The following is a 19,394-nucleotide window of genomic DNA, read 5'->3' on the forward strand; positions in this document are numbered from 1 at the left end:
TAGCAGAACTTTTACATAAAAATATTTTCATTGCAACACTGATAACAATTGCAAGATAAAAATCAAGAATACGTAACTGTCCAATACTGAGAAACTGATTAGGCTAATAATGGACCGACCATACACTTGTATTATTATTCAGTCATTAAAACTGCGCACTTTTTAAAACAATATGCAGCATTGCTTTAATAAAATGGGAAACTGCTTAGGTTAGTGAAAGATGCAAGTCACCTGTATGGTAAATGCACCTGATAGCAATAACTTAAGCATATCCTGAGAATAACCGATATGGCGAACACATCTGAATGTGTGGTCCAAGCTGGAATACCTGGGAGTGGCCAACTCAGAAATTAATTCCTTGTCTATGAGGAACATCTGAGCCCCTGTCAAGTGGAACATGGGTCATATAGGACACAGAGGTCCTGACTTTTGAGTTGAATGAGGGGTGCCAGGTGGAGGTTGTTAGGGAAAGGGTGCTACATGGAAATGCTATAGAAACTGCAGGCCTTTTGAAAGCGGCAGTTCTGCCCAGCCCGCCACTGCTGGAGTCTCTCCCTGTTTGTAAAGCCCCCAGGAAAACCCCATGTCTCGTTTGCCGACTCTGGGTCTCTTCTTTGGCCTCTTGAACCTGGTGCTATCCCCACTGGAGCTGATGGGGGTTTGGCACAACATCACCAGATTAAGTATACCTTATAATCTCAAACATGAAAAACCCTAAACACAGAAATGGCAATAACATACTGGAAAAAGAAACAGTGATATAACCATAAAACTCACATTTTTGAAAAAGATATTCATGATAACATATCAAGTTATCATATGTAAATGTGTAAGAACGATAGAAACAGTCACCAGAGATTAGCAGGTTAAAGAGGGAACAAGCAATAAGGAAGAAGAGAGGTGTTGTAGAAAGAGAAAACATAAAAAAGGTATGAAACTCTTTCCAGAAAACATTTATAATACAATTTATTAGCTAAGACTAATTCATAAAAAGCTTTAAAAATAGTTTTAAATAACTAGGGAGACGATGACAAATGCAATGTCACAAAATAAACAATTGCCAAATAAATCTTACAAACAAATGCTGCAGTTAAGAGTCCACAGGAGAAAGAGAACAGGGCTGAGAAGGAGAGGCAATGCTTTCACAAGATGAGATGAAGCTGCATCTGGCCTGCTGACCGTAGTCTGCCAATCACTGGATTAGAGAGAAAGACAAATTAAGACAGCTGAGGCTGGGTGTGGTGGCTCATGCTCGTAATCCCATCATTTTGGGAGGCCAAGGCAGGAGGATTTCTTGAGGCTAACAGTTTGAGACCAGCCTGGGCAACATAGTGAGACCCCATCTGCACAAAAAATAAAAAATTGGCCAGGCATGGTGGTGCATATCTTTAGTCCCAGCTACTCAGGATGCTGAGGTGGGAGGATCAATTGTACCCAGGTCAAGGCTGAAGTGAACCTTGATTGCACCACTGCACTCCAGCCTGGGTGACAGAGCAAGACTCTGTCTCAAAAAAAAAAAAAAAAATTAAGACAATCAAGATCAACAGGCTTTGCAAAAGCAGGTATCAGATAAGAGTAGAGTCAAAGCAAATAAGGTTTCTTGTCAAATCCAGAAATGGCCCCAACAACAAGGCTTTGTTGTTAGGCAACCCACATTGGATCAGCACAGTCAAAGCAGCAAGAGGCACGTGATAAAGGAGGTCACAGAATCAAACACAGGCATAGGAATGTTGCTAAGATGAAGGCTTTGGACCTCAAGGCCTTTTATCCTAGACAGACCAATACCATGTGGTTGTTTCTACTACCACATCTATCACCACCATGGTACAAAATCCGTTTGTACGTGGTTTTGTCCTGTTTCAGGCAAAAAATCATTCCTGTTACTCCACAAGGTAGGATAATACCAGAATTAGAAAGAATGCAAGATTTGGAATCAGACACACCTGCATTCAAATCTACAACCTAGTGACTATGTGCCTAGCAGGATTTACCTTTGCTAAGAACTGTTTCCTCATTCATAAAACAGGAGTAACACTTACCTCAACACAGTGGTTTATCTCACCTAATCCTCCAATACATACTTGGTATAGAGTCTGTGGGCATTCAATGGTCACTAACTGGACTCCCTGTGTCTTAGACTGTCTTTCCATCTATTTTCAATATTGCTTTCCTTTCTTTATAAAGAGAACTGACCTTATCACCCTCCCACTTAATAACTTTTGGTTTCCCAATCCCTCCAAGATTTGTAAACAGGTCCCTATCTGCCACTTCAGCCAATCTTCAACACTCCTTTTCTCCCCAGCCCTCACACATCTCGCTATTCCTAGATATGCCATACCCTATCTCTGCCAGGACTTTATAAATGCCACTTCCTCCTCCCAGAATGATTTTTTTCCCTTTTCACTATATGATTCGCTATTCATACTTCAAAACCCTATTCACTGCCCTCTCCTTTGCAAAGTTTTCCCACTAATCCAGAGAGACTTATGTTAGCTTCCTATAGGCCCTCATGGCATTCTGCACGTATCTCAATTGTAGGAACACTTACTACTTGTGTTATAATTACTTGACTTTGCCTCTGACATCCTAACTTGAAGTTACGGATGATCTCTAAGTATGAGTCTCAGTGTCACAATGGCTTGTGTGTGTGTGTGTGTGTGTGTGTGTGTGTGCGCGCGCGCGCGTTGAATGATTCAACGAAAAAGTCTGCTTTTATGACAGCATCTTTTTGCAGTACAGTCTTTTAAAGAATTCATTTTCTGAAGGGAGCTGAATTTTGTAATGCTTTTCTTTATAGTTAAGGCAAAGGTGAACTTACTAAAGTTGAAGTCTCATTATCAACAACTTTAAATTAATAGACTCCAATCTTTTGAGGTTGCATTATAATAGTTTTACAGTACTAACCACTAGAAAATTACAAGAGAAATGGCAAAACAAAAGGAAAGGGAAAGTAAATCCATAAAAACCAAAACTGAACGTAAGTTGTCCTCAGGCTTAAAAATTTAGTTGTACATAACATAGGAGAAATGCCAGATAAGGTGACAGGGGAATGGAGGCAGCAAACCACATTGCCATGTATGTACCTCTGAAACAATCCTGCATGATCTGCACATGTACCCCAGAACCTAAAGTACAATTTAAAAAAAAAATTTAGTTGTACATACATGTGAAGAGAAAGAATGGCTTGATGAAGTTCATGCAAAAAATAAAAAAAAGCAATTTTTGTTTTGCCTGCCAATACAACCTAGAGCAGCATTAATAAGAATTAAGCACTCAGATGGGAAAACAGTAAGTCATATTATACTTGGCTCTGGTCAGGCATTAAAGCACCAGGTTCAGTTCTGAGTGGCATATTTAAAGATGACTAGAATGGTTAAGGAATCACGACACAGAAAAACTTTCTGGCTTTTTAGGAATTTTCCCTTCATTAAATATTTACGGTCTAATACATTCCAGGTACCATATTAAGTGCTGAATACATAAAGACATAATCCCTGACCTCAAAGAGCTCAGTGTAGTGCCAGCGTCAGACATATAAATAAGGATTTTAATCCAGTGAAATGAGGGGTACACAAGATCAAATGGTGGTAAAAATGAAGGAATAATCAACTCACATTTGAGTGAGAAGACATTTTACAGAGTCCTTATGTTTCACTTGGGTCTTAAAGGATGAGTATAAATTTGCCAGATAGATAAGAGGCAAGAATAGTCCAGACATAATAATCATAGGTGAGAAATATCAGAAAGGCTTCAAAAAGCATATCGTATTCCAAGAACTCTGAATAGTATTGTATGACCAGAATCTTGGGGAAAGAAAACAATGGAACAAAAAGACGAAGATGAGAAATTTAATCTAAAAACTTAGACATAATCATGGTCTCTAAATACTTGAATATTGAAACCAGAGAAACAGATTCTGATCCACTAAAAAATTTTCAAACAATTAAAATTGTCCAAAAATATTCCTCTGACTAGAACAAAAAAATATAAAAATTAAAATTGTCCAAAAATAGAGAGCAATGAGTACAAAGTCATCAGAACAGGAGAAACATCCCTATGAATGTTTAAGATCAATACTTCCACTGGTGTTCAGACCTCATCTTCCTTTATCTCTTCATTAACCTGGCTCATTCCATTTCCTCCACTCTCTCTAGCACCATCAATTTCCTCCTCTCTACTATGATAATACACAAATCTAAAATACAAACATGACTTGATATCATCTATCTTAAAAAGAAAGCATTCTTAAGCTCTTGTCCCCGCTGTAGGTACTGACCCGGTTACCTGCCCCCTTTTACAGCAACTTCCTCCAAAGAATTGTCTAAATATTATATGCACTGTTTTTGCTTTACCATTTCTTTTTTTTTTTTTTTTTTTTTTGAGATGGAGTCTCATTATGTCACCCAGGCTGGAGGAGTACACTGGCTCACTGAAAACTCCATCTCCCAGGTTCAAACAATCCTCCCGCCTCAGTCTCTCAAGTAGTTAGGATTTCAGGTGTGCACTGCCATGCCTGGCTAATTTTTTTGGTTTTTTTTAGTATAGACAGGGTTTCACCCTGTTGGCCAGGCTGGTCTCCAACTCCTGGCCTCAAGTGATCTGACTGCCTCGGTCTCCCAAAGTGCTGGGATTATAGGCATGAGCAACCACACCTGGACAGCTTCAGCTTCTTAACATTCTTTCACAGAGGTTTGTGTTTTATTCATCTTTGTATCCCTAAAACTTGGCAGAGTGCTTGGCACACAATATGTAGTACGTGCTCTGTAAGGGTGTACAAAATGAATGACTGCATATAATAACAGCTCATTGATTAGGTATTTACTTTCTATAAGCACTTTACACATATCATTTCATTTAATCTTCACAACTCTGCAAAATAGCTACTATTATCCTCATACTAAAAAGGAAGAAATTCAGGTACACAGATTTAAGGAGCTTGCCCAAAGCCATACAGCTACTAAGTGGTAGAACCAGTATACAAACGAAGATCCACTAACTTCCAATCCTGTGTCCTTTCCAGAATGCTATTTAGGATGCAAAATGTTGTTACACTGAAGTATTTAGTGAAAAATTTTATCTATCCTGCAGGCGTTTTACAACCCTTCTGACCTCATCAGAAAAGTAAATATGTAAGAATATTACTGTGTCTGAGATTCAGTAGGTGAAACACCCAGGCAAGCCTGAGAAGAAAACTGGCCTGGTGGTGCATTTGCAGAAATGACCATCTTTCTCCCTCCTTTCACTCATATTTAGCTTATACGATCATACAATTATCACCTTACTTTATAATATCCTAAGTGCTATAATCAAGTCATCTAAGCTGATAAATACATCTAAGAGGGTTTAGAGACGCATTAGAGAAAGAAATGCAACAGGACAGTAAATCTCAGTCCATGAATTGATCGGATTGGTGTTAAAAATTGACTAGTTGAGAAATTCTGAACTAAGGCTACAATAAAGTAATTTACTGCACAAATATTTATGAGCCTACTATATGCCAGGTACTGCAGCACCACGGGAATTTAGGCCATCCTCCCCAAATCCTCTCCCAGGTCTCAGCATTTCAGGCCAAATCTCCTAGTCACCAAAAAGCTCAGTTTAATTTCTTAGAAAGTACAAAAACCATGTACGTTTTCATTAGCAAATGTGATAAAATACTTGTATGATTAGATTCCCAAACCAATATATATCTCTTTTGACAGTACATTTCCATTACAGATTAAATATTTCTATTGTCACTAACATTTACTGATGACATACTGTGGACTATCAGTACCTAGCCAATAGCTTTGGAACTTTTAACACAATCCACAGTAAGAAATACATTTTACATCACTCCCCAGATCATGATCAAACACATGTAAAACCAAAACAAATAGTTCATATGCTAATATCTATCCTATTCCTTTAAAAAAAAAAAAACTCTGCTAACCTTATCCCATTAATCTGATTTTACTGTTTAACTATCACTATGAAACACTTAATATTGATTATCTTATTTACACCTTAAAACAATCCTTTGAGGCTGTTACCATTATTACCTCCACTTACAAATATGGAAGCTGAGTCTCAGCAAAGCTAAACACTCTACTCAAGGTCAAAAAACTACCTAAGTAAGCGAGGGAGCAGAATTTAAACCAGGCAGTTGGCTATGCAACTCACAGGATTTAAAAAAAGAGCTTTACAGTATAGGGCCCAGCACAGCTCAATACATAAGGTTAAAAAACAAAACAAAACAAAAAAACCCAGCATCCCTAGTAAATTATCATTGACCGAAGGATGAAGTGCCAGGCACTGTGCCAGGGGTTTCCACACACATTCTTATTTAAGCCTTAAAAAAACTCTGTGTGGCTGTAGTATTTACCTTTTACAGACCAGAAAACTGAAACCTCTCAAAGATGTTAGGCAGCTTTGTCAGGGTCAATGAGAATAAGGTGGCAGAACCGAAATTCAAATCCAGATTTTGATTTCAAATTCACTTCCCTTCCCTAAAATACATAACCTGCATAAATAAAAGTGATTTTTAAAAAAGAAACATCTTTCCCTTAGCTCAGGTAAAGGAATCATTCATAGAACTAATTCAAGTTACATCAAGAAAATTAAAGCTTTCTGTTTTCCAGACTAGTTTAGACATTACAGAGGCATTTTCCACAGTATTAAATACAGACTTGAATATCCCTTATCTGAAATGTTGGGGACCATCAGTGTTTCAGACTTTTTTTTGGATTTTGTAGTATTTGTATATACCCAATGAGTTATCTTAAGGATGGAAACCAAGTCTAAATATGAAATTGATTTGTGTTTTCTTGTTTTAAATTGTTTTGTAGGGAAAGGGTCTCAATGTTGCCCAAGCTGGTCCCAAACTCCTGGCCTCAAGCAATCCTACCTCGGCCTCCCAAAGTATTGGGAACACAGGCATAAGCCACCACGCCCAGCCCATTTATGTTTCATATACACTTTATATACACAACCTGGAGGTAATTTTGTACATTTTCGTTTTTTCTAGAGACAAAGTCTTGCCCTATTACCAAGGTTGGACTGTAGTGATGCAATCATAGCTCTCTGCAGTCCCAAACTCCTGGGCTCAAGCAATCCTCCCACCTCAGCCTCCTGAGTAGCTGGGACTACAGGCGTGCACCCCAACATACTTGAATAATTTTTCTTTTTCTTTTTTTTTTGGTAGAGACAAGGGTCTCCTTATATTGGCCAGTTTGGCCAGGCTGGTCTTGAACTTCTGGTCTCAAGTGATCACCTCATCTTAGCCTCCAGAGTAGCTGGGATTACAGGCACAAGCCACTGCAACCAGCTAATAACTATAATAGTTTTATGCATAAAACAAAGTCTGTGTTAAGTACTTACATGTAGAATTTTCCACTTGTCACGTCATGTCAGCACTTACAGTTTCAGATTTTGGTATACTATGGATTTCAGATTAGAGGTGTTCAATCTGTAGTAGACAGAGCCAAAGACTCAAAAGCAAGCATAAAACTAGCCCAAATCTACTTTAAGTGATGGCAAAAGCACTACTACGACTAGTGTTTCCCCAACACGTAACCTTAATGTTAGTATGAGTAAGTATCAAAAATGCACATGAAGGCCAGGCACAGTGGCTCACGCCTATAATCCCAGCAGTTTGAGACACTGAGGTGAGCAGATCACCTGAGGTCAAGAGTTCGAGACCAGCCTGGTCAATGTGGTGAAACTCTGTCTCTACTAAAAATAAAAAAATTAGCCAGGCGTGGGGGCACACCCCTGTAATCCCAACTACTCGGGAGGCTAAAGCAGGAGAATCACTTGAACCCAGAAGGCAGAGGTTGTAGTAAGCCCAGATCATGCCATTGCACTCCAGTCTGAGTGACAGTGTGAGACTCCATCTCAAAAAAAAAAAAAAAAGAAAATGCACGTGGTAGCGTGCAAAAACAGGAAGAAATAATTAGTAAAAGAAACCTGCAATTGTAATGTTAAAGCGTACTAACTTAATTGAGTTATTATAGAATTCTATTCTTCCTAGTCATTTATCTAATGAACACACACTAGCCAAGAGGCTAAATGTATGCCAAGTACTGTGTAACACAGGAAATAAACATATTCATGTACATTATTCATGTAGGAACCGCAAGCAGTTATTTTGAAAAAAAAAATGGAGCTACTGGTAGATATGTTTAGATGTCAGTAACCATGTATCCCTACAATTTAACAATTTGGGGGATATCTTTCATATATACAGCTAAAATGAACAAATCGCTTCAGTAGCACTAGGCCTGGCCTCTACCTTCTCCTATGAATTATAATTCTTATATCTATGACCTGCTTTCTACCAAGATGAGATAAATACTTCCAGCCCCTGGAAAAGCTACTGGCAACTTAAAAGCAAACTGACAGCCTACTGTTCCTGCAGTAGACATCAAAAAAGAAATATGATGGCTATCGCTTAGATTCTCAAGTTCTGCCCAAAGCCCAAGATTGGGCTCTCCAAAAGTACCGTGAATTCAAATTCTGAGTAAAATCTGTTCTGCTGTTGGTTCTGTACAATTGTACTTTCCCTTTTTCATGCACTCTATTTCCTTCCTTTCATTATCAAACTGTGAAACCATAGTCTAAAACCAGGCATGGTGGCCCACACCTGCAATCCCAGTACTCTGAGAGACCAAGGAAGGAGGATTGCTTGAACCCAGGAGTTCAAGACCAGCCTGTGCAACATGGTGAGACCCTATATAGTACTAAAAATACAAAAAAATTAGCTGGGTGTGGTGACACATGCCTGCAGTCCCAGCTCCCCTGGAGGTGGGACAATTGCTTGAGCCTGAAAAGTGGAGGCTGCAGCGAGCCATGACTTCACCGCTGAACTCCAGACTGGATGACAGAGGGAGACCCTGTTGTGGGGGGTACGGGGGGAAGTCGAATCTATACTGGTAGATTATTTCTTCATTTCTCACTCAACCTACTGAAATGATTCCTATTTTTTTGTACTTTTACTTATATAAACGGCATCAAAGAACACATATCCTTTTGCAACTTTTCCTTTTGCAAATATTTTTCCAGATTTATCCATGTTGATATATAAATACCCAGTTCATTCATTGTAACAGCTGTAGAAACTAATTTATCCCTTCTCCTATCAAAGACAACTGTTACTACATTTTCCAGTACTACAGTGCTATAATGTGAGCATCATTGTATATGTGCATATGTACACAAGAGTTTCACTATAGCAGATGCCTATTAATGGCATTTCTCCGTAGCAAGGAATCTCTCTCTTCAGCCTTACTAGATATGGCCAAACTTCTCTCCATCATGGTTGTATGGCAACTTATACTCGTCCAGCAGTATATAGGTGTCCATTAATTATAATTAATCAATCACAAATTATAGCAGTCTGATGGCAACTCATCACTGGTTTAATCTGCATTTCCTTGATTGCTAATGATGTTGAGTTCATCATTCCAGATGTTTACTGACCTTTCAGTTTCCCTCTTCTATGAAATGCCTATTCAAATCCTCTCACCATTTTTCTAATAAGGTATCTGTCATAATGATTTGTGGTTCATATATTTTGGATACCAATCTTTTGTCAGTTATTTCACTGCAAATATCTTCTCCCAGCCTCTGGCTGCTCTTCATAATCTCTTTTTCTGTTTTGGTGTGTTTGTTTTCTGTCTCTTTTGAGGCAGGGTCTCGTTTCTGTCACTCAGGCTAGAGTGCTCACTGCATCCTGAAACTCCTGGGCTCAAAGTATCCTTCCACCTCAGCCTCCTGAATAGCTGGGTCTACAGGCACGCCCTACCATGCCTGCCTAAATTTTTATATTTTTTTTTTAGAGACAAGGTCTCCCTATGTTGCCCAGGCTGGTGCTGAACTCCTAGGCCTCAAGTAATCCTCCCACCTCAACCTCCTAAAATGCTGGGATTAGAGGCATAAACCACAATGCCCGGTCCAATTTTTAATTTTAATGTGGTCAAATTATCAATCTTTTCTATGTTTTGTGTTTGTTTGAAAGTCCTTCTCTACTCCATTTTCCTAGAGACACTCCTAGCATTTTCCATGTTGTACAGTTTGACCTTTAATCCATTTACAAATTTTTTTTTTTTTGAGACAGAGTCTAGCTGTCACCCAGACTAGAATGCTGTGGCGTGATCGCAGCTCACTATAGCCTCCACCTCCCGGGTTCAACCAAATCTCCTGCCTCAGCCTCCTGAGTAGCTGGGACTACAGGCATGTGCCACCACACCTAACTAACTTTTGTATTTTTAGTAGAGATGGAGTTTCACCATGTTGGCCAGACTGGTCTCAAACTCCTGACTTCAAGTGATCCTCCTGCCTCAGCCTCCCAAAGTGCTGGGACTATAGGTGTGAGCCATCATGCCCAGTTCTACAAATAATTTTTTGTATATAGTACTAAAGATCTATTTTTTTCTTTTCTATAAGGCTAGCTAACTATCCAGGAAAAGTAAAAATGACACCTTCACCCAACGATTTGTAATGGCCAACCATTATCCACCAAATTCAAATATATATGAGGGCATGTTTCTATGCTCTTTCATTTTAACATTACTTATTCAACCACCCTAATACCAATGTCTGTCTTAATTAACATGGCTTTAAACAGCTTGATATTTGAGAAAGCAAATCTACCCATCATGTTCTTCAAAATGATCTTGGTTATTTTTGGTCACTAATAATCCTTACTAACAAATTCAACTTTAAAAACAAATACAGTGGCTAGGCACAGTGGCTCACACCTGCAATCTCAACACTTTGAGACTCAAGAATAAATAGAAAATATGAATAGAAATGTAACTAATTAGCGAAGAGTAAAATCTACCCACTACGTAATACCACTACGTGGACACAATCAACAAAATCCAGAATCCTCATGTCTATGTCCCACCTTACTAATCTGTCTTCTCTGTGTAAACTATTGTTTAACTTATTTACTGAGATTTTTTAACCCCAATGACTATACTTTTCATTATGTTTCATTCTTTTTCAAATGTGTCTGTTTCATAATGCTTTATTCATTTCTTGGGATGTCAATTCTTTAAAGTCTTTAGCCACTTAAAATATGCTAATTTAAATTATGTCTCAAATTGTCACTCTATCATCTCAGTTCTCGGAGCTATAATCCTCCTGCTTGTTCTATCTGCTGACTCTCATTTGTGGTAGAAAGCCACTTCCTCATGTGTCATCATTTTTAATCATAAGTTCACCTTTAGTTGGGCTTATTTCTTCTGTAAGAATCCCTTTGGTCTGAGGTATGGTTGTAGCTCTCAGAGTCTTGTTTTTCCTGTCTCCAGGTGACCCAGGTGTATCACTAGCTTAAAGCCTGGTTTTATATTTATTTCTGAGCCATATAATATAAATCAGATCCCAAATGTAAGCAAAGCATAGATCTTGTGCTTCAATTTTTCAGGCAAACTTTTTTCATTTTCTCTTTGCATAGAGCCCAAGCAAATGAAAACAAAATTTCTTGTCGTCTCCTTGTGTAATAGGGAAGATGTTTTTCTAGCCCACCCTTTCACCTAGACTGCAGCACATCAAAAATCTCAGGTTTATGCAGCAATCTTAGTTCTGGTTCCTTTTTGCATATCGTTAAAATTCTACTTGCTAGGAAGAGAACACCTGAAATAAGTGAAGAGTGAAGGAGTGAGGGCATCACACTCCTTCGCTCTGCTCCAGGGCAACACAGCATAGGTTCAGGGGCTTACAGTTTTGGTTTTTAGTTCCATTCTTGTTTTTGGAAACTGGAGATTTTCTTATCTTTCCTGTATATTCAAGAATGCATTTAAAAGAATTGTGGTTCTTTATTGTGCACCTTTTCTGAATATTTGTGTCAGGAGTTTTAGCCATCTTACTAAAAAGAGAATTTGGTCTCTCCAATCCATTTGCTACCACACTCCCATGGGAGTGATCTCTCTAAAGTTCAAAGATGAATTCCTCTTTGAAACTCTTCAGTGGCCCTCATTCCTTAGCATGCATTCGAAGTCCACTATTACCTAGCAACTGCCCATTTCTGCACTCCCACATGCTTCCACTAACCACTCCTGCTCACAATCCCTAGAATGCTCCTTGTTTCATGCTCCTATGCCTTTAAATGCACTGATTTCCCTCTTTCATCTTTATTCTGACCTCATCCACCTAATGAATACTCATGGTCAAATGTCTGGCATTCACTGAAGTCATTTCTGATCCATCCAAACTAGATCATCTTCTTTGTGAAAATACCTAACATTTGTTGAGCTGGCTCTTTATAAGCCAAGCATCGTAATAATTCATTTAGTCTTTATAGACAACTTTATGATTTTAATATTATTACTATTCCCATTTTCCAAATGAAGAAACTAAGATACGGAGTGTCCAATAACATACAGCTATAAATGGCAAAGCTAGAATTTGAACCCAGCTGGTCTGTCTCCAGATTTTCCTCTATCAGTATATACCATATTGCCTTCTACAATTATATCTTGCATGACAGCTATTATAATACTTATTATACCGCATTTCAGTTGCATATTTACAACACCCCAATCTTCCCAACTACACTTTGAGACAGAACCATGCATTACCTCTATTTGCAGCTTTAGTGCCTAGGTACAGCACACAGAAGACCCTCAAATTATTACTAAATTAATGAATTACTGAAGTTAACACTGCCATAGCCGATGCTTTAGTCAAAACCCTCTTCATTGCTTGCCTAAACTACTAAAACAGTCCCCTACCAACTCCCCGCTGCCAGTTTCTACTCACATCTTTCCTCTTCCAACCTATACATATTGTCTTTCTGAAACACATTGTGTCATTCCACCACATAAAAATCTTTAAGAGTGCCACATTGTCTATAGGATAAAGTCCAAAATTCTTTTAGCCTAACACACAATGGCCTTCATAATCAGCCTTCCTCAGTCTCTATTTCCCCACTCCAGTCCACACTCCACTTATATTTCGCATCTTGCCAGTGAACATCCCAAGTGCCTATAAGTGCCTTTGCACATACAGGCTCTTCTACCTAGAATAAACATCCCCTCCTTCCTCACCTAGTGAATTGCTGCTCCTTTTTCAACATACAATTCAAATGCCTTCCTCAGGTTTCCTGCAAATTGTTAGCCCATTTCTCTACTCTGCTAGCCTTGTCTGTTTACCTCACTTAACATGTTGTGCTGTTATTTGAATGTTTCCCCAACCACACTGTGAAGTCTTAAAGAAAAGGTCTCATTAATCTTTTTTTATTGCATTATCTTGCACAAAGAGTACCCCAAAAAATGCTCACTGAATTAGTGGAATGAAACTTAACAAACATATCCTACCTGATACTCAAGCAAACACAGATATAAATTAATTCAAGGTAGGCAACTCTTTCAGGATTAGCTAGAAGTTAGGGAATGGAAATATGAATTAACAAATACCTCCTAAATTCCTGCTGCTCAATCCTGAAGTCTATATATTGGAGCTATTCCTCAATAGTAACTAATGTTTAGTTGGTAGAGTGCATGTAATCTCATCAAGAACTCTAAAAAACATCTAAGCACAAGGCAAATGTTTCCTGTATTGGTATAACACATAAAGACACTCTCGAATTCTCGGATATGTGTCATTAAGGATAAAGAAATGAGTCATTTTACACTAAAACAAATCCTTACAGACCAGGGGATTCCTGTCCTCTTACACTACAATCACATGGTTTCATTATTCATTAGTCCTAAATGTAATTTAGGCTGCACACATAGCAAACATTGTCTGCCAACTGAGTAAAAAAACCAGAACTACTTGCTTTTCACAGAAAGGGGAAATTTTTTTAATGCAGAAATGTTAACCCTAAGTGAACAGGGAAGTTGAGATGGGATGAGAAGGGATAAGTGAGGCACTATTCAGTTGTTTTTTATCTATTCAATTTTCGTGTTTTGTTTCTCAGTTTCCGCTCTGTTGCCCAGGCTGGAGTTCAGTGGCGCAATCTGTTCTCAGTTTACTGCAACCTCCGCCTCCCAGATTCAAGCGAATCTCCTGCCTCAGCCTCCCGAGCAGCTGCGACTACAGGTGTGCACCACCTGGCTAATTTTTGTATTTTTAGTAGAAATGGGGTTTCCCCATGTTGGCCAGGCTGGTCTTGAACTCCTGGCCACAAATGATCTGCCTACCTCTGCCTCCCAAAGTGCTGAGATTACAGATGTGAGCCTGGCCTATCTATTCAATCTTTGAAAAGCACTTTTAATACCACGAAGAGAAAAAAAATTAAACTGCCAATTTAAAAGATTCATCAGCCTTTGTCTAGCTTTTTTCTTCAGTCATTACCCATAGCAGAAGAAAAAGAATGTCCTGAAAAGTAAAAAAGTCTTGGTTTCAAATTCAAAAGCAGTATGATTTGGAATAATCATCCTTGATTTCAAAGAGACTAAATGAATTCTTAAAATTCATTAATCATTTTTAAATGAAGCTTAAATGTAGCTGCAATGTATAGTTCAAACTCTACCTACGTAAGCTTGTATGAAATGTTTTTTAAATCAACAGAACAAGAATGTCTCTAAATTTTAGAATATAAGCTCCATGAGAGAAAAATCTTTAATATTTCATTCACTGATGTTTCCCAAAGACCTGGCACAGAGTAGGTACTTATTACATAATTCCTGAATATTGCTCAAAATGGTCCAAATATTTAATATGTCAATATATACAATGAGCTGCAGATCCTCAAAGAATATGAAGTCTGAGTTAATTTTGAAATGATCACTGATACAGCCTTTACACACAAAGTTTCACAAATCAATAAGAACTGATGCTATATCCAAAAGCAAAACTGTTAATACACGTTTTCCGTAGACAAAGCAATTCCTAAAGAGGCACTGGACTTCAACAAAATAAAAAAAAATTAAGAACTTCACTTAAATATCAATGCATTTACTACAAAATTTCATTTCCAGCAGGCCTGACATTTCCTTTATCAATTGATCTAACTATGCGATAAGAATACAATAAGCAATATATCTCCAAATATTACTAAAATTGCTATTAGGATGGCACAAAGTAATTGCAGTTTTTGCCATTGAAAGTAACGGGAAAAACCATAATTACTTTTGTGCCAACCTAGTAATTCTGTTGCTGTTTCCACTCATAAAAGCACAATGTAAATATTTATAAAATTGGTATTATTAGTTTTCTTTATTAAAGCTATTAGGAACATTTCACTGTGAATTAGGTTGTTTCTGTTGACTCTTTTTAATCTACTATTAACTCATGTAAACCCTTACTCTCTTATCTGTTCTGAGCTTCAGTTTTCTCTTCTACAGAATGAGAGATGTAGATTAAAACAATGGTTCAGATTCTGGTGAAAGCTACTGGTGACTTCTCCATAAAAATGCACATACATATTTACATAACAATTTTATAAACAATTATCTATAATAGCAAAAGACAGGAAACAACCAAAATGTACATCAATAGGTGGTTAAGTAAATTATGTTTCATCCATTCAGTAAAATTCCATATAACATACTACTATGGACTCTGGTAATGTATTGTTAAACCAAAGGGGAAAAAAAAGCAAGTTACAAAACAGTGTATAATGTACAACCTTTTGTAGAAAAATGGCAAAAACTAAGTATACTTGAACTTTCATGTAGCTCCATAAACTGTGGAAGAATAAACAAGAATCTTTTTTTTTTCCTTTGAGACAGAGTCTTGCTCTATTACCCAGGCTGGAGTGCAGTGGCATGATCTCAGCTCACAGCAGCCTCCGCCTCCCAGGTTCACACGATTCTCCTGCCTCAGCCTCCCCAGTAGCTGGAACTACAGGCGTGCACCACCACACCCAGCTAATTTTTTTATTTTTAGGATAGACAACGTTTCACCATGTTAGGCAGGTTGGTCTTGAACTCCTGACTTCAATAATCCACCCACTCTGGCCTCCCAAAGTGCTGGATTTACAGACATGACCCACCGTGCCCAGCCCAAGAATCTTTGATGGGAGTGAGAACTAAGAGGTAAAAGGCAATTTTTTTTTGTTTTAGATGGAGTCTTGCTCTGTTGCCAGGCTGGAGTACAGTGGCATGATCTTGGCTCACCGCAACCTCCACCTCCCAGGTTCAGGCGATCCTCCAGGCTCAGCCTCCCGAGTAGCTGGGACTACAGGCGCACACCATCACGCCGGCTAATTTTTGTGTTTTTAGTAGAGACACGGTTTCACTATGTTGGCCAGTGTGGTCTCCATCTCTTTACCTCAGATCAGCTCGCCTCAGCCTCCCAAAGTGCTGGGATTACAGGCATGAGCCACCACGCCTGGCCAAAGGGAATCTTTTCGTTGTCTACTTTGTTACATTTTTGGTTGAATCCTGTGAATGCACTACCTATTAAAATTTTTAATTTAAAAATACTATATATAACTTCAAGAGGATTGGATAACCCACTGAAGCTAAAAGATACTTCCTAAGGCTTTTGGCAATATTTTTGTACTCTTCTAAAATTCTTTGGCTGAATAAGCACCTAACTGTAAACACAAAACAATCCAACAACAAGAACATTTAAAAAAACATTTTTCATTATGGTCCTCATATAAACATATAAAATAATTGATGAATACTAAGTGACTCAATAAATTCTAATTTGAAGTCTCATTTTAGATAATTTCACTTAATCATTGATACATTTTATCACAAAAACTTCTTCAAGGGAAAAAGTGTGCACAAATCATAACACCAAACTCCCTCTCATGGTTCAAATTCAGACCTGATATTTACAATGGTCTCCAAGCTTAGAAATCAAATTAAAATTTCTATCCTACTTGATCATATAATCAATAGTACTAATAGGGAGACCAGATAAATATTGTCTTATATTTTGACCATAATCTCAGAATTCAAAGCAAATTAAGTAGCACATGAAACCATCACACCACATCGACAAAATAAAGATGTTTGGGAGGTTTTCAACCCTGATATGCCAAGTTACTTAACTTCTCTGGACCTCAGTTTCATCTATAAAATAGAAATGAAAGTATCTATCTCATAGGGATGTTGTGAAGCTTAAACAGAATAACGAGGGCTGAGTGCGGTGGCTCACTCCTGTAATCCCAGCACTTTGGGAGGCAGAGGCAGGAGGATCACTTGAGGCCAGGAGTTCAAGACCAGCCTGGCCAACATGGTGAAACCCCAGTCTCTACTAAAATTACAAAATTAGCAGGGCATGGTGGCAAGCGCCTGTGGTCCCAGCTATTCGGGAGGCTGAGGCAGGAGAATCGCTTGAACCTGGGAGGCAGAAGTTGCACTGAGCTGAGAGACTGCACCTCTGCCCTCCAGCCTGGGCGACAGAGTGAGACTCTGTCTCAAACAAACAGACAGGAGTAACGAGGAACATAGAAAGTGAAATGCAGGTCCCTCTCAACCCCAGGAATAACAGCCCAAGATCTATCCTGGGGCAGTGACAGGTGTCTCTGGCAGCTTGAACCAGAACAGAGTCCACTCTGGAATCTGTGGTTTCTAGAGGCTGCACTTGTACACAAAAGCAATGCCTCTACCTCCGTACCGAAAATAACACATGGTAGAATTCCCAAAACAGAAGATGCAAATATATGGCCTTTCCTAGTTCATGTTTCTTGAAAAATCTCATTCTATGTAAACATTTTTTATCAAACTGAGCTGTAGATGTTATGTTGACTGGGTGTGTCCCCAAAAGAGTCCTAAGTTATAACACAGTCTTGTATTTTAAACAGGGCACTTTCTATCTCAAGGCTCAGAACCGAGGAATAGCAGGCTGCTGGTGTTAAGGGAAGGATGTTCAGGGCAAGAAGTTCAGGGCAAGAGTCCTACAATAGACTTTCAATTGCCAGCAAGCCAGTAGGAAACCCACACTGCCAAAGAGAAAGGAGCACCCCCTGCCAATCCAATCTTTGTTTCCAAAACTTTTAAACCCAAGCCAGCTTTTTTCTCAGGCACTACTGGACTTAGCAGTAGTAGTATTACAAATATAAACAGCGGTCACTTATTGCTTCCTCACTATGTGCCAAGTTCTGTGCTAAGCACGCATTTTTCAAGAATTATGAAAACAACTGCACATGTGTGCTCCCAACCCACTCTGCTCTTGAGACTGAAAAGCTCCCTTCACATCCTCATATTCAACCTGTTCCCTAAACTCCGGATACTCCACACCCTTCACTGACCCATTCAGGGCCAGAAGCCACATGTCTCCAAGCAAGATGACCCCCAAACTCTTCATGCAACTTCAAACCAAGCATTTCTCTGATCCTCCAAGGCCCCTCCCACTCCCACACACCAATTCCAACCTGCCCCTAACTTGTTCCAACAATTCTGTTTCCCTCCAAACTTCGGACTTACGTAAGGCACCGGGTGCCCTCACCGCCCTCCGCATGCAACGTGCCCGTCCGTCACTCTGAAGTTTAAAATTCACAAACACACACTGCACCTGGGCAGAGCCTGGGTTCCAACCCCACGAGAACTCTCCACACCCGCCTGAGTAGGGCCCGGGACTCTCCACCCGCTCACCAGGCCCGGCCGGGGCGCGCTCGGCCTAGCTCCGGACCCCAGAGGGAAGTGAGGAAGCCCACCTGGCTCGGCAGGCGCGGCACGCGGCTCCTGCTCTGGCCTGGGCCCCGCGGCAGCCGCGCACCCGTCCCGGCGCGGGCGGCAGCGCTCAGCTTGGCCGCGACGGGCGCGCTCGCCCAGCACCTCCGCGTCGGCCTGGCCGTCGTCGCGGGCCCGACGGCGGGCCCAGCCTGGGCCACGGGCGCGACAGCGCGGGCAACCCGGCCCCGCCGCGTCGGCGGCACGTTGGGCGCAGCCTCGGCACAGTGAGTGGCCGCACGGCAGGGCCGCCGCTTCCCCCGGGGGCTCCAGGCACCCGGCGCAGCCCGACTCCTCCCGACGCGGCAGCGGCGGCGGTGGCGGCTGCAGCAACGGCGGCGACAACACCAACAACGAAGGTCCAGAAGTCGGGTCCGGGGCCCCAGTCTTAGCTGCCGCCATCTCGTCACAGCGGCCCCGTCGTCCCCGCCGACTCAGAGCGGCCGTTGCCGCCGCGGAAGAGGCCCGAGTACTCGGACCTGCCGCCGCCATCTTGTTTCCCGTTTGAAGGGAGAGTCGGTTGCGAGGGAGAAGAGTGGAGGGCGGGGCAGTGCGCGGCGGGCAGCGCTATCTACATATTCATGAGGGGCGAGGCTACCGTGAGCCCAAAGAGGGTTCTCCCCAGACTTGATTGGCTAGAGGGGACAATGCATTAATATTTATTAGTTATTCTTTATATATTAGCTCATCAGCCACGCTCTCAAATTTTTGCAGTTTCCTCTCACTGAACTGAAAGAGGTGGGAACTGTGGGGCTTTATTGGCAATTGTGAGTGATGTTAAACTTTGATACACTCATTTATCCTGCAATACCTTTATAACTGAGGCGACAGTGA

General features: G+C 40.2%; 1 protein-coding gene across 1 annotated transcript in view; it reads right to left on the minus strand.

Annotated features, from left to right (window-relative positions):
- The window catches only part of RNF169 (ring finger protein 169), a 92,915-nt gene extending 73,849 nt beyond the window's left edge, over nt 1-19,066 (minus strand). The window contains exon 1 of the mRNA XM_035265464.3: nt 18,545-19,066. Coding sequence (XP_035121355.1) covers nt 18,545-19,052 — 508 coding nt within the window. The 5' untranslated portion in view covers nt 19,053-19,066. The remainder of the gene's footprint in view (nt 1-18,544) is intronic.
- Nucleotides 19,067-19,394: the final 328 nt, after the last annotated feature.

The sequence above is a fragment of the Callithrix jacchus genome, chromosome 10 (genome assembly GCF_049354715.1).
Source record: "Callithrix jacchus isolate 240 chromosome 10, calJac240_pri, whole genome shotgun sequence".
NCBI lineage: Eukaryota > Metazoa > Chordata > Mammalia > Primates > Cebidae > Callithrix > Callithrix jacchus.